The sequence below is a fragment of the Sphaeramia orbicularis genome, chromosome 22, assembly GCF_902148855.1.
Source record: "Sphaeramia orbicularis chromosome 22, fSphaOr1.1, whole genome shotgun sequence".
Classification (NCBI taxonomy): Eukaryota; Metazoa; Chordata; class Actinopteri; order Kurtiformes; family Apogonidae; genus Sphaeramia; species Sphaeramia orbicularis.
Window position 1 is genome coordinate 20,782,600 of NC_043978.1, and position 16,246 is coordinate 20,798,845.

Sequence of the window (16,246 nt, forward strand, 5' to 3'; positions counted from 1 at the left end):
CTTTAAACTTGAGAACTATGCTTCCAACTGTGTCTCTAGGAAGAGTCAGGACCTGTGCTCTCTTTTTGTATCCTTTTCCTTGTTTATGTAAAGCAAAGATCTCTTTTCTCACCTTTTTGGATAATTCTCTTGACTTCTAACATACAATTAAATGTCACCATCAGCACTCCCAATTTACACAACACTCTTGGGTGAAAACGACAAAATATTTTATCAGATGTGCCTTTTGTTTAGACAGCAACAATGTTTTTGGGGGTTGAAAACACAAAGTGAAACCACCTTCCAGAGTGGAAATCTTAAAAACACTCACGTCACTATCTAAATCAGTGGTTCTCAATTTTTTTCTGTGGGGCCCCCCTTTGGAGGATGAAAAATCTCCAGGCCCCCCTCAACCCCAACAACATTGCAACAGTGGTGCAATTACAACTTTATTGAAAGAAACATCAATATCGTAAAAATACTTTTTGCTTTTCCTTGAATAATTTGTTGTGCAAATTAAACATAACTTAGATTTTTGCTTGAATAATACAAATAAACTCAACCAGACTGCTCCCTGAGGCTATATTTTTCCAAATAAAAATAGGAAATGTGCAATTATCTTACAACTATGACAATAAATTAACTTTTTTTAGAGCAACAAACTAATTTTAGTAACGATTTTAACAATATCAGTGGCTGCAATGAGCCCATTTACATTGCACATCTCAGAACATTAAAGTGCAAACTGTATAAACTATGCAAAAACAGAAGCATTGCAGTAAAATCCTTTTCCATTCTGTAAACCTAAACTCTTTGTCTAGTCTAGCGACAGATCACCATGGCAGTAGATTTGTTTGTTGTGCATCCCTAAAATGTGCCCAGGGTGCTCCAACGCTAAAACATTAGTTCCAGTTGCTACATGTGCTAACCTGAAGAAAAAAAAACACCCAGGAGTGATCCCATGCCCCCCCTGGCAAGTCTTTGCGCCTCCCCTTGGGGGCCCGCCCCACAGTTTGAGAAACTCTGATCTAAAGGGTTGAAAATGCAAAGCTGTGTTTTCAATCCTTCCTCTTTCTTCTTCTTTCCTGTTTTGTTATTGTTGTCAAAGGACGATTTTAGTCTCGGGATGATGTGAGTCGCGCATGCGTAGAAGCATTTATCTCTGTCGGCCATCTTTTACGAGTTGCTATGCCAACCTTGCTAGGACAAATCATACCCTCCACCGCTCAGTTTCCCCCAGATTTAGATCACAACGTTCGTCAGCTGGATAGGCTCTCAGCTGTGAAAGAAACCGGAAGTAGGCATATAAATTGACTGTTGAAATTACTTCTGATTGCCAGAAAGATACTCCTTGACGCTAAAGTCTCTGTACTTTTACATAATTTGACTCATACAACAGCGATTTGTCCTAGTGAGGTTGCTGTAGCAAGCCGTAAAAGATGGCCAACAGAGATAATGCTTCTACGCATGTGCGACACATCCTCCCGAGACTCAAATCGTCCCTTGACAATTGTATTTCATGCTAAGAGAGAAGAGGAAGACAAGTCGAAAGGTTCTATGCAGGCACTTGGTCTTGGTGGTGGTGATGCCACCTAGCCACCTGGCGTATATATACTACATTGATAAATAGTAAATTTCACACACTTTTGCATGTCTGTCTACATGCAGATTTTATCCCCAAAACACACATCTAAACACAGAATTAAAAGTGAGGATTCAACACCACTTTTGTGTTACCGTCAAAACATAGCCTAAGGCAGGGGTGTCCAATCCTGGTCCTCGAGAACCATTATCCTGCATGTTTTAGATGCTTCCCTCTTCCAGCACACCTGACGGTCGTTATCAGACCTCTGCAGAGCTTGATGATAGGCTTATCATTTGAATTAGATGTGTTGAAAGAGGGATACATCTAAAACATCCAGGATACCGGCCCTCGAGGACCAGGATTGCCCACCCCTGGTCTAAACGTAGCCTAAGTTGCTCTGTCTTAAACACACCTCATGCAGCTAATGAAGGCCTTAATTATTTGCATCAGATGTGTTTGAGACCATATATAATTTGCACGTGTGTGCTCTTATGAGGATTGATTTTGAGACAGCCGTAGTCACTGAAGGTACGATTTGGGGTTGAATTTGTGTTAAATCTTTGTAATATTAGTTTTATTTGACTATTTCAACTGTTTTTGTGTAATTTGTTTATTGCAAACACCTGAACATGTACAATTTTGCCAGTAAACCTAAAATGCAATGGGGGAGGAATAATTTTGTATCTAGCTACCTACCTAATTAATGTGTTCACAATAATACAGAGGAATCAGCACTCCTGGCAAAAATCGCTGAAAACAGAACATAAAAGAAACAGTTACGACTTCTGATTCCATATAACTGTACAAAAATGGTGTAATATTAAGAGGATGTGGATATCTTATCCTTGTCTGTCTAAAGGCAGCAGTGTTCTTATTGTATTTCCTTGGGCTGGTTATTTCAGGTTCTCTTCTTTCAGCTCTACTTTATAAAAGTCTGCTGTAAGATCAAACACTGCTCTTCTGTTTCCCTCATAACCCAACCTAAAAAAAGCAGCTCCTAGCTCTGAGATTTGCATTTCATTGAGGAGGAATAATGTATATTCAGTTGCAGACATAAAACATGTTGGTTAGCGGGGGTTCATTTTATTTGCAATAACATTCCTAAAACTCAGCAGAAAGTGATGATTCACCCCTGGTCATCTTGTCAATGTGATGAATCCATCTGTCTCTTTCCACGCAGGAGCACGTCTGAGCCAGCTGGTGTTTCGTTCAGAAAACTCTGCCAGTCTCTGGAGCCTGAAGGCCATCCACGCCATGTGTGAGATGGAGGAATCCAGGGTTTGTCGTGATCTACTCAACCCTTTTCAACTCGCTTTTGCTCCATTTTATTTAGTCATCGTCTTCTGTCAGTCTCCACTAATGATGACTGAATCATATGGCACATTTCCATGCCGTACAGAAATGAAAAACATTATTATATACATTACATCATTTTATATTAATACCTATCTTGTGAAATAGTGTCAAAACTGGGCATGTGTTCAAATTACCTTTCCTTTTCTGATTCAGATCCGGTCCCAGGCCCAGTTCCAGGATCTGTGCCAGCAGCCTGATCGGGTGGAGGCTGACGAGAGGGCGCCAAGAAGTGGCTGCTGTCCTAGCTGGTCCCTGGGAAATTACTTAGCCGTCCTCACTAATGCCTCCTGCTGCCGCAGCCTCACTTCACATCAGGTGCATTTCTTTACCTTTGAAAAAAATATGACTCAAAAAAAACTAAAAAACTATAACAACAGGTGGGAAACTTGTAGTCAGGTCTATAAGTATTTGGACAGTGACACAAATTTTGTAATTTTGCTTCTGTACACCATCACAGTGTATCAGGATGCAATTAAGTGTGGACTTTCAACTGTATTTCAAGGGGTTTAATAAAAATTTTGGATTAACTATTTAAGAATTAGAACCATTTTAACCCATAAAGGCCCAGTGCTACTTTTGTGTCAGCCAAATGAATTTTTTCTATATCTAACCTTTCTTAAGTGATTTATCACCACTTATTATAATATTATCTTCTGTACTTTGTATTTTATCAGTATACATCAGGTATTTTCCTATATTTAATTTACTGATCATGTAGATGTTCATAAAAGATCAGATTAAAGTTGGAGGCATTATATCAAAAATAGAGAAAACTGCAGAAAAAGTGATGTTGTGGAGGCGTAAACAACAAAGAAATTTGTGGAGAATGGATTGGTTGTCAATCAGGCCTTCCTTTATTGTGCACAAATGAGAAACTGCCAAATGAAGCTTCGCCCTCTCTCAGAACTCAGTTCTGACCTGTCCAGGAAGTCAGTCAAACTTATAGTAGCCTGTGCTAAGCTTAAATGTGATTGGTTAATATGATGTATGACGCTGTCGCTCCGCAGAAGAAAGAAAATAAGATACAAACAGACAGAATGCAAGACCTTGGAGTTGTCCTGGGAAGTTTTAGGGAGTTGGGTTATGCTGTATCTTGTGGTATCATTAGAGACAAAATAGCTTGCAAAACATGCAGAACTGAGAAACTGACTGAGAGTAAACATTCATATCTAGGCCTGTGGTTAGAAAGAGAATGAAAACTGAAGAGCTATTATAGGTGTCTTATAAACTAATAGAAGACTTAAGGTCAGTATTAAAATCAGTATTAACAGTGACCTTTTCAGTAAAATCTATCATTAACTGAACATAAAACAAGCATTTCCATCCAATGTCATTGATCCAACTCCATGGGTTTTACTGATGAATCAATGTTGTTGAAGATGAAGGTGTTTCTGCGTTCACTACAGAGGCACTGAACATCCAAATGGGTCATATTTGATGACCATGAAAGGATGACAAACTACATTTTACACCAATAATTTACATGTATTGATAGGATTAATGGATCAACAGGTATTAAACAGTTTAGATCAGCAGATGGTTTTGGTTGGTGATGGATGTGTGGGTCTTTATGGGTTAAACATAGTCCCTTTATTGGAGTGGCCCACAGAGGAGACTGTCCAAATACTTATGGACCTGATTCTAATTAAAATGTTCTATAATAAATTCATAAATATAAAACCAAAAAAAAAAAAAAAAGGAAGGAAGGAGGTACGTTTATGAGAAAAAAAAAATTGTTTACTTTTGTCAGGTTTTGGTAACTAAATTACCTGCTTAGGTTTCGGAAAAATAACATGGTTTGTTATAGAGGTCAGTTGTGTTGATTCCCTTTCATTAAATACTCTCAAATCTCTCAAAAGCATGACATCATCAGCCTACTTTAAAATAAGTTGTAGGACGTTTGTGTTCAAATTTAGGGAGCAAAAGTAAAAAGCTGTCAGAAAAATGAATTTGCATGTGAAGTACAGACACCAAAGTTCATACTGTGAATAATCTGTGAAAAGAGCTATAACATACCAAGATTTTATAGTCACTAATTATCTCCATTTCAGGTTTCTGAGTCTCTGAACCTACTCAGGAAATGTGCTCCATATTATCACGAGGGACATCTAGTTGAAGCATGTGCAGAACGACCCAAATATGGCAGCTGCTCTTCCGTCCCGTCTCGCTGCAAACAATCCCGTGTGGTTTTCCAAATCCTGCATTTCCTGGTTGATAAAGACTTCCTTGGCCCGCAGACTGTTGAATACCAAATCCCAACACTGAAATACAGCCTTCTGTTCCTACCAGTGGACAAAGGAGAGCACATGATGGAGATGTACATGAACAGTCTCGAAGGGAGGGATCTGACATACAACAACACGACTATTACCCGGCATGGACTTTGGTATCAAGCAGACTTTATTCAAATATTATCTGGCAAGAGATTCAGTTTACCCCGTCCTTGCTATTGTTTCTCTTCTTTTCTCTATGGCTCTTTATCTTCAGTCTCCATTCATCGTAGCATTGTCTGTAATAGCGATCGCAGGTTCCCTCCTTACCTCCTACTTCCTCTACAAAGTAGCTTTCCGCCTGACATTTTTCCCCCTAGTTAATCTCACTGCAGCTATTATTCTGCTGGGAAGCTGCTCCAATCAGGTGTTCATATTTGCTGACTTCTGGAACCTGCAGCTCTCCCAGAATCCCTCAGCTTCCCTGGAGAAGAGAGTAAACAGAATTTTACAGGAAGTCGGTTATTTAATCTTAGCCGCAGGGTTAACTTCAAGCGCAGCATTTTTCTCTGGTTATCTCAGCAGCATTACAGCAATCAGATGTTTTTCTGTTTACCTCGGAACTGCCTCTTTCATCAGCTCCCTCTTGGCATTAGTGTGGCTGCCGTGTTCTTTCATTCTGCGTGAGCGTTACATGGAGGCATCTGTAGCAGTGCAAGGATGGAAACCCTGCTGCTCCAAAAACACAGGTGGCTTCTGGGAGACGAGCTCTCGCAAGCGTTGTCTGTTCACTCTCGGGCAGAAGCTGAGAGAGTTAAAACGAGGTTTGACTGACACCTCAAACTTATTATTTCTGAAAATCCTCCCTTGTGGAGTGGTCAAGTTTAGATACATCTGGGTGTGTTGGTTTGCGGTACTTGCTGCTGGGGGCACTTACATGTCCTGCATTGACCCAGGCATGAAGCTGCCGACCTTAGACAGCAGGGTCACCCAGCTGTTCCGCTCCAGTCACCCGTTTGAGAGGTACGACGCCGAGTATCGTCATATGTTTATGTTTGAAAGACAGAGAAATGGAGAGGACATGCCTGTTACCTTGATGCTCGTTTGGGGCATCAAACCGATCGATAACGGGGATCACTTTGACCCAAGGAGCAATAGTTCTCTGGTTCTTGATCCAGATTTTAACATGAGCAGTCCAGACTCTCAGGTTTGGTTGAGGGACCTGTGTGGACGAGTTCAGAACCAAACTTTTTATTCTCCTTCATCACCTGAGGATAAAGATGGAATGACAGATAATATCTGTCTGATAGAGCAGCTAGTGCACTGGGTATCAGTTCGACGCTGCTCAGAGAGTGATGACGCCCTTGATTTTTGCTGTAATAATATCCCTTTCCCCTACCCTCCCAGTGTGTTTGAGAACTGCCTCAGTATGATGCTGGCAGAGCGGTATACTGAGGGCCATCTGGCCCACAGTGGAGGTTTGTACTTCCAGCCAGATGGTAGGGTCGCTGGCCTTGTGTTAGCATTCAAAACCACATACCTCTACAGCTTCAACTTCAGTAGGACCAGTGTCTTCTACAGAGAAATACTGACATGGTTCAACAGAGAAATATCAGGAGCACCAAAAGGGCTGGAGAATGGCTGGTTCATCAGTCAGCTGTCTCTTTTTGACCTCCAACAGTCTTTAAGTTCAGAGACTCTGGTTGTAGCTGCCTTTTCAGTGGCGCTCACATTTGCTTTACTCCTCCTAACCACGTGGAATATTCCACTGAGCACATATGGAACTGTGGCTGTTGGAGGCAGTGTGTTTGTCACCATCGGCCTTCTGGTTCTTCTCGAGTGGCAGCTGAGTGGAATTGAGGCTCTGTTTATATCATCAGCTGCAGGTCTGTCTGTTGACTTTATTGCCAACTACTGCATATCCTACAGCTTGGCTCCTCATTCAGACAAAATAGGAAAAGTAGCACATGCCACAAAAAGGATGGGATGTCCAGTCGCAATTGTTTCCGGGGCATTTTTCTGCATGGGAATCATCATGTTGCCTGCCACCGCCTTACTGTTTAGAAAGCTAGGTATTTTTCTTTTTTTGGTCAAATGTGTGGCGTGTGGATTTGCAACCTTCTTCTTCCAATCCCTGTGCTGTTTTTTTGGACCTCAGAAAAACTGTGGAAAGATCTCTTTACCGTGTTTTTCAGACCAGAGTGACGGTGTGCTGTCCTCTTGCTCAGCAGCAGACCCAGGTTCCTCATCTGGCTCAGCTGCTAATGGGGCTTTTGACAGATCGAGAGTGAGAAGGAGTTATGACAAAGATGGAGGAGGCTATCTCTACCCAAACCACCAACGTCAGCAGAGACAAATACAGACTGGAGCAGGAGGAGGAGGAAGCGGGGGCCGGGGGCCTGAGCAGTACGAGCTGCAGCCGTTGGCCTATCGGTTAAGTGACAGCTTTGAGAATAGCACCTGCACCAGTAAGCTGTCCAACAGGCCTTCGGTACTTTCTGATGAGATCGAATACTGTGGGAGAGAGGCTGGGAGGGACAGCATGGACCAGGGCAGTGAGGAGATGTGCAGTCATAAGATCTATCCGCCACCTCCAGCCCTCCAGACATCATCTCCTTACAAAGAAAATACCCTGCGGCCTATAAGTATAGCACAAGAAGACCTAGATAAAGATAAGCTGTTATGTAAAACCTGCAGAGGTCAATCTGATGGGTTGCAGCACTGGAGCAATACATCCTTTTCCTCGTCTTCCAGTATTGAGGAGACCATCATCAGCCACACACTGGAGACCATTGACCAGTCGTCTTTCTGCAAAGAGGACCTAACCTCAGTGCAGAGACTAAAACACCACCATCAGTCCCACAAAGCGAACCTCTCTTCTCAGTCTCAGAGCTCTTATGAAGGTCTCGAGGACTCCAATGAAACATGCCTGACTGTCATAGAAGCAGGGCCTTCCACCTCACAACAATATGAAGAAGAGGAAGCACAATTACAACCAGGACACTTAAATGGAAAACGGGATACACTCCGTCTCTCACTAAAAGAAACTGTTTATGAGACTTGTAATAAGGGCCGAACAAGTCAAAGTGAAGAAGTGGTGATTTTACCCAATAGTAAGCCAGATTTACCAGATGTTTGGATAAAGAGACACGGACAACGGGATGATACATGTTGAAAAAAAGTTGGAGCGGTCTTTAAACACTGTGCATTATTTGCTCCAACTTCCTGATGAGCAATCACTGTACTTAAACACACAAAAGGAGCTGTATTCCTTTGGTAAACTAGGGGAATAGAAGGGAAATACAAGCCAACTGCAAATGTAACATGTGACAGCATGTTTGTCTATTGTTGCTGCTAAACTTGTTCTTTTATACAGGAATTAAATGAAAGCATGGAGTGTTTAGCGTAATGTTAAATCAAGACATGTCCATCTTAGGATTTGCAGAAAGCCAGTGAACATTTAAGCCACAACTTTGCATTAATATCACAGTTAACATAACCTACACTTAGGGCTGGGCGATACGGAAAAAAAATCATATCACGATAATTTTTTTCGTATCAGATGATATCGATATGTATCACGATATAAATCAAATCACTGTTTTTGACAAGCTTAAAATTTCCGTTACTCATAAGTTAGTTGTGAAGACATCAGAAGGTTAATTTTGATTTAAATATGATTTATTTTCTGTCAGAGGTTGAACATGACAGATGTGCTGAAGAACATTAAACGACTGTTTCAGATAAATAAAACAGGTACATATATTTAAAACTACACTGAAAGTCTGACCAGCAGGCAAAAGCTTTCAAGTTTTAAAAGAGAACACACACAAAACAGACCCTCTTTATCAAATAGTGCCGGGGGCATATACATGGGGGTGCGTTCCGTAACTGCCATAACTGGTGCAAACTGAAAATGAAACTGAACACGCTTTGAATGTCTGACTCCTGGGTTCTATGCCACACCCTAATTTTCAGTAACCCGGTCGCTTGAGTTCTCAGTCAAATTTTCTCCCAAGGGAACACACATTACTACAACAGCATATTAGGGCCATATAAGAAAATAAAAACGCTTGTCACTACGATAATAGTTGTAATATTTTGAGAATAAAGTCATAATATAATGAAAATAAAGGCGCAGTGTAAAAAAAAAACCCTCATTACTTACCAAAAATAGTGTCATACGTTTATGAGATTAAAGCATTATTTCATATTTTCAGAATAAAACCATAATATTATGAGAATACAAACAGGTGGAAAAATATCATAATTTATGACATTATTTTTGTTAAATAATGAGTTTTTTGAAAATTACAAATTTATTCTCATCATATTTTGGCTTTACTCTCGAAATATTATGACTTTAATCTCATAAAAGTACATTATTTTTGTTAAATGAACTTTCTGAAAACTACAACTTTATTCTCATTATGACTTTATTCACAAAATATTCTGACTTTATTCTCGTAGTGACAAGCATTTTTATTTTCTTATGTGGCCCTAATACACCATTGTACATTACCTCCCGCTGCAGCCCAAACATTAGCATGCGTGCTGCGGCTGCTCTTACGCCTGTGCTGTGGGCATCAACTTAACTTACTGTGGCTGTAGCGTGATTAGTTTGGTGGGGCGCTACTTAATTATGATTGGCTGCTCTTACGTTTTTCAAAACATGGATGAATGAATTCTATCAAAAATGCATTAACCGTGTCTCATCTTTCTACTGAGGAAAAGTTATATTGCAATATATATCGTTATCGTTTTATCACCCAGCCCTACCTTCACTACACAAAATGATCAAATACTGCACCTGCTGTTGCAGAATTTACATTGTGCCTGGAACTTTGCACCATCTGCACAGACTGGGTTATTGTAACAAATGCTGCCAGTGTGCAGGTGCGAGTCTCCATGCTGGCATTGACCTTAATGAGCCATATGCGACAAGATAAATCTAAGCATTTGTGTGCCTGTGTACAACACTGCTTACAGCATCCACAAAACTCAATGATTAGTACATCTACAACAGCTAATGACTGTCCCTTAAATAATCACGGTGCATTAGCTGCTTTTGCACATCCAGACAATAAAATGTACAGTTTGTCCTTTGTGACCATGATGTAGAAAATAACAATTAGCGGTGTCATTTGTAGTGTCTTGGCTTGTCAGGTAAAAAAAAGTCATGTTATTTCAAGTGTCAGTGCCAAAAATGTAATGTTTACTTGTTTCTAAAATGCAGAGTTTTCTTATACAGATGTAAAACTATATGTGTTTATACATGGTGGTGAATTAGGGCTCAGAGAGTTATACTGGTAAAATAGATTTACAAAGCAGGACTTGCGCTGTCACATACCACTGCTTCCGTTACTGATCATTTAACAACTTTACCGAACTGTTATGAGAAACACCAACATGCAACTATCTAGGAGCATAAAGCCTTTACCTTCACGCCACCGCACAGCTGATTCAACAGCCAAGTAACCTGTATATCTCAGTACAATTCAACCTGTACAGCATGTGCCAAACTTCATTCAGAAGCTTGTTTCATTGGCCAAAATATTGTGTTTTTTGTGCAATGGATTTGTCCTACATAAAGTAAAAGATGTGCTTATAATCTTATATATGATGTTAAGTATGAAATAAAGAGATGTTAGGAGGTATGGTGAGACCTTGACAAGAAAAGATTAATATAACGTGCCTATGAGCAGGGTTATTTTCAAAGTTCCTCATTGTATTTGTGGCATCTTCATCTGTATGACAATAACTCTACAATGAGCCTTTGTTTTAAAACACTCAGCAGAATAACCTGCCTTAGAAATCACTCTTAACCTTTCACAGGAAATTAAAGGTCATCACCATCACTACTCTACAGATGTTAATGTTGTTAATTTTCCATAAAAAAACTGAAATAAAGCATTTATTTTCCAGCAGACTGGCTTTTAATTCTTTAGTTTTTTTGGCTGGAGTCCCAGAATACATGGAAGGTTAACACAATTAAAACCAGTTTTGCTTTGCATTAAAATAAACAAAATTCCTATCAAATCCAAGCCTCTCATTTTCATTTTAGGCAGACAACAGAGCTAAATTAAATATTTCTATTTGCCAAATTGTGCTTTCAAAATTCAGCAGTCGTTTCTTTTTTTCATTACAAAGGTAAACATATGCATTTCAGCAAAATCAAAATGTCTTCAGAAGTCTTTAATAGTTGTACTCCATACTGCCCACTGTGATGGTTACCAACACGGTAGCATCAGTAGTCGCTTTTCCATTGACCCTCAAATTGTGCAAATATAACTTGCGCAAAAAAAATTTACCTCATGGAAAAATGACAATTTCGCCAAAAGTCTCGTTTTTCGATTAAAAGTTTTTGCGCTGGCAAGAGGTGGTTTTTCGGGTGTAGCGCAAATGGTATGTCACGCAAAACTGTAATGGAAAGACCTTTTTTCGCAACTACAGTCAGGTGAATTAAAAAACAGATGTTGATGTATGTTACAACAAGCGAAGAAGAAGAAGAAACATATTGCAGTATGTGTGGACACACCAGGAAACCCAATCATTTTTTTATTTAGTACAAGATAGAGGGGTAATATATAATAATAATGAATATATCTGTAAATCAACACCGTATTTACGTTCGTCACCATGTTTATGGAATGACTTCTCGTGTCATCTCACGATAATAAATAAACAAATCATCACATTTGTGATTTAATGGAAAAACTGACATTACCTACTTCTGTTTTTTCAACATTTAGTAAATATCGGTAAAGTTTTGCGCAGATGTCCAATGGAAAAGCGACTACTGTTATCGTCACAGCTCTAATCCTCTTCAACCCAGTCTTCTTTGGCCCAGTCAGGTAAGCGTGTGGAATACTCAAACTCTGGTCCTTTGTAGCGCAATGCATGTAGATACATAATGAGTTCCTTTTCCGTGGGATCGGGTCGTACCAGTTTACATTCACTGCACAGGCGGTCTTCACCTCCTGTCGGGTTCTGCTGCGTGGAGTCAGTCGTCTGATCTCCATTTGATTTGTTAGGTGAGGTTTGTCCGTTTGGGTCTGAACAGCTGGTTCCATCACTCACATCTTCATTCGATACCTTGTTGCTTCCACTACAACCTGTTACCACCTGCTTGTTGTCAACACTACACGTATCCGACTCGTGACTCTTTCCGCTCTTGTCGTTTTCATCAGAAGTCTTGTTGTTCCCCGTCTCTTGAATTACAATCCCATCGTCAGGTAAATCCAACAGGTTTAAACTCTCCTGAGCCTGATGTTCCTTCACCAAAGCATGCAGTAGCTCCTCGTCACTCTTTCCAACCAACCCCCCTTTGCCCCTGTGAGGGCCCCAGGCTGAGGATCCATAAATGGGATCATTGAGAATCGGGAAGCCCAGGTACTGGAGGTGGACTCTGATCTGGTGAGTGCGGCCAGTGAGCGGTAGACAGCGAACCACACTGGTTTTTCCATTAAAACTAAGCCTCTGGAAGACGGTTCGAGACTCTTTGCCCTTTGGGTCAACCCGGCAGAGACCAACTTTGAAGGAAACAACCAGGATGGGCTCCTCACAGATGACTTCCCCCTCTGGAAACTCCCCCTCCACTCGACACACATACTCCTTTTCAAGCTGTTAAAAAGAGCAAACATAAATTACAGTATTACACATGTCAACCACTTGAATGTTATAAGCAACCTCACATAATTCTGAACGTACCTGTCTGTCTCTCACCAACTGGTCCAGCTTTTTTGAGGTCTCCAGGGTCCGTGCAAACAGCAGGACCCCGGATGTGAGCCGGTCCAGTCTGTGGACTGTGTGGAGCTCCGATATACCCCGCTCTTTTCCGAGGATGAAGATCACTGTGTTGTGGCGAAACCGGCCACAGGGATGAACTGGTATTGAGGCAGGTTTGTCCACCACTAGGACCTCACCATCGTCCACCAGGATCTCGAGTGATCTTCCAACTACTGGGGGCTCATGGCGGTGCACAGTGTTCTTCATTTGGTCATTATTCTGCAGAAGGTTCAGAAAGAGGAACATTTTCATCAGACTGTTTATGTTTGTACTTTTTCTCAATCGCTGCTTATCAAGGATGACATGACCTACAACCAAACACAGCCACTTGGACTCTGTTGCATCATACTAAATCTGAAACTGATAAAAAATACTTTTGCAATCCCACGGCAACTTTTAAGACTAGAGGAGAATTACATTAGATATAGGGATACAATTCCAGTATTGCTTTATAAATGAGAAAGATGCAGAACTCAGACACATACACACAAAGGTACACTTCTTATGAGCTTAGAAAACGGGCAACTTTCAAATTTATGACAATGCATTTTCCAAGACAATAAGAATTCAGCTTAAAAGGAAAATTTTATAATAGACAAATAAAAAATACTTCAGCTTATCACCAACATTTAGGTGGGAAGAAAAAATTAACTGTAATATCAAAAGTGACTGAAAACAAATCTGAGAGGAGAAATATTTGTATCTCTGTGTTCTATGGTATCCCATGATATGTTCTTATGTCTTGGGCCCACTGTTGGTATTCTTGTTCTAAGAATCCATTCCAGTGATACTGATCGCAAAAAAAAATAAAAATTTGCATCTGACATTCTATACCCCCCCCCCCCAAAAAAAAAAAGTGTATTTGAAGAGATGGTGTTGTTTGGATGTGAGAATAAGCTTTTTGAAAGGGGGTGCCATGTAATACAAAACGGAATTTGTTAACTTTATAAGTGAGTAGGTTTGTTTGCATGATGTCTTTCCAAAATATGTAAAAAGGCATAATTTTCAGACAAATTAAAACATTAAAAACCATGACAGTAACCCTGTAAAAAGCAGGATGTGGTAAAAATACTAAAGGTAGAGTACATGTAATTTATACATATTCTTTATTTAACCAGGTTAAAAAAAAAACAACTCGAAATTACAAATCTCTTTTCAAAGAGTGACCTGGCCAAGAAAAACAGCATAACACACAGTTTCTGACAAGACATAATCAACAGATTATTGACTGCAAGTTTGTTTGTTTTTTTTAACTACAAAACAATCATTTGTGCAAGTTTAAAAACAGTTATGTTGACCAAGCTCATTGATTTCACGCTCCTTTAACACAGCTTTAAATTCCTCTATAGTGACAAGTTCAGATACATTTAACCCTTGTATGGTGTTTGGGTCTGTGGGTCCCGTTTTCATTTGTTATTAAAAGAAAAATGATGAGTACTTAATTTTTTTTATATAATTTTTTTCCTCTCACATCTTGATTATATTACATTTTATTTAAAAAAAACAAACTAAAAACGAGTAGCACTTTAATTCATAAACGTTATCTAGCAAAGGCAAATGGCAAATACTAAACATATATGCTTTTTACAGGGTGGGGAAGCAAAATTTACAATGAACATTTAGTTGTTTTTTCTCAGCAGGCACTACGTCAATTGTTTTGAAACCAAACATTTTGATGTCATAATCATACCTAACACTATTATCCATACCTTTTCAGAAACTTCTGCCCATATGAGTAATCAGGAAAGCAAACGTCAAGGAGTGTGTGATTTGCGGAATGCACTCGTCACACCAAAGGAGATTTCAAAAATAGTTGGAGTGTCCATAAAGACTGTTTATAATGTAAAGAAGAGAATGACTATGAGCAAAACTATTACGAGAAAGTCTGGAAGATACTATTAAAGAAGAATGGGAGAAGTTGTCACCCGAATATTTGAGGAACACTTGCACAAGTTTCAGGAAGCGTGTGAAGGCAGTTATTGAGAAAGAAGGAGGACACATAGAATAAAAACATTTTCTATGACGTAAATTTTCTTGTGGCAAATAAATTCTCATGACTTTCAATAAACTAATTGGTCATACACTGTCTTTCAATCCCTGCCTCAAAATATTGTAAATTTTGCTTCCCCACCCTGTATGTTGCTTGTAATTGGGATGAAGTAAACATCTGTTGAGTATTTTAACATAAAATTATTTGATTATGTTGAATTAAAAACCCACAAATGCAACAGGTCCACCACACCCACGAACACTGGCTGAATAACAAAAATCTGAACACCACATAAGGGTTAAGTCGTTTTGCAGGACATTCCATGCAGAGGGGGCAGCATATTGAAATGCAGTCTTACCCAACACCTTAAATGTGTGCAGAAATCATACTAATTCTGGTTTACACTGACCCTGAGTATGACGGAGAGGTCCTCCACAGGGGTGTCGTTGAGGCGGATCCGACCCTCTTTGGCAGCCCTCTGATAGTATTCTATGGACTCGGCTCTGAACTCGCTCTTGAACACCTCCAGAAGACTCTTCCCAACCCACCGACCTTTACAGTAGGTCTTAAAGTCGAAGTAGTACGGGTGGACTTTTCGGAGGCCGCCTTCAAAGTAGTAGGAGGTCTCGTTGAAGTGCTCCTGGCTGAAGCTGATCCCGGGGTTGCGTTTCTGCGGAGGAGGGATGTATCTCTCGCCCGGACGGAGCTTCTTCCCTCCTGCCCCTCTCCTCCTCTTACCCCGGCTACTTATTTCAGGTTCGTCGCTTTTACGTTTGCCGGTTTCGGTGCCGTCTTTCTCCGCCGACCCTGGACTGTTTACCTCTGCCGGTTCTCCTGTCGCCGAAGCCGCCTGCTCCATTGCCGAGCTCCGCCGTTGACACCGCGTTAAATTAAAATAGCGACTAAGAAACAGGTTAAAATTACAAGGAACCAAAACGGGATGATGTACTTTTAGTGCACTTCTGATAAGTTTAGTTTGACCAGAGAGAAAAAGCGGTAAATTACATTTTCTCAAACATCTAACCGGAACACTCGCGTGCATCACTTTTAAAGGTCCTTCTCGCGTCAGACGCACAATGATGACGTCAAAATGGAGACACGTTTATGAGTAGTCCACTTCCACTATTTTGTGTCTCTAAATCTTTGCATTATTTTAAATTATTTGTTCAGATCCTTTTTCCTTTTGACATCTTGATGTTTGTTCAAAATTTATATGTCTTGTGTACCTATATATTTTCAATAAAGTAAAAAAAAAAAGGAGTCCACTTCCATCAAGAAAAGCACAAGCACTCTGACAATTTATAAAGAATTCTTTAAAACTGACTGAATTTACTCTCT

At 40.1% G+C, this 16,246-nt stretch overlaps 2 protein-coding genes across 2 annotated transcripts in view; one reads left to right on the forward strand and one right to left on the reverse strand.

Annotated features, from left to right (window-relative positions):
- disp2 (dispatched RND transporter family member 2) overlaps positions 1-8,750 on the forward strand; it is a 32,919-nt gene extending 24,169 nt beyond the window's left edge. Inside the window, 4 exon segments of the mRNA XM_030126777.1 lie at positions 2,745-2,842; positions 3,074-3,235; positions 4,972-5,292; positions 5,294-8,750. Coding sequence (XP_029982637.1) covers positions 2,745-2,842; positions 3,074-3,235; positions 4,972-5,292; positions 5,294-8,305 — 3,593 coding nt within the window. The 3' untranslated portion in view covers positions 8,306-8,750.
- Positions 8,751-11,245: 2,495 nt separating this feature from the next.
- rpusd2 (RNA pseudouridine synthase domain containing 2) lies at positions 11,246-15,993 on the reverse strand. The gene is made up of 4 exons (XM_030126794.1): positions 15,318-15,993; positions 12,841-13,137; positions 11,932-12,753; positions 11,246-11,382 (listed from the first exon to the last, which is right to left on the reverse strand). Exons 1-3 carry the CDS (start codon positions 15,948-15,950, stop codon positions 11,947-11,949), a joined length of 1,737 nt encoding a protein of 578 aa, XP_029982654.1. The 5' UTR covers positions 15,951-15,993; the 3' UTR covers positions 11,246-11,382; positions 11,932-11,946.
- Positions 15,994-16,246: the final 253 nt, after the last annotated feature.

Bases quoted from the DNA above. Each gene is read 5' to 3' on its own strand.
- rpusd2 (XM_030126794.1), bottom strand. From the start codon at position 15,950: ATGCACGCGAGTGTTCCGGTTAGATGTTTGAGAAAATGTAATTTACCG. The intron at 13,138-15,317 runs GTCAGTGTAAAC...AACCTTCTGCAG, and splicing joins ACCTCTCCGTCATACTCAGG to AATAATGACCAAATGAAGAA. The intron at 12,754-12,840 runs GTACGTTCAGAA...TCTTTTTAACAG, and splicing joins AGTTGGTGAGAGACAGACAG to CTTGAAAAGGAGTATGTGTG.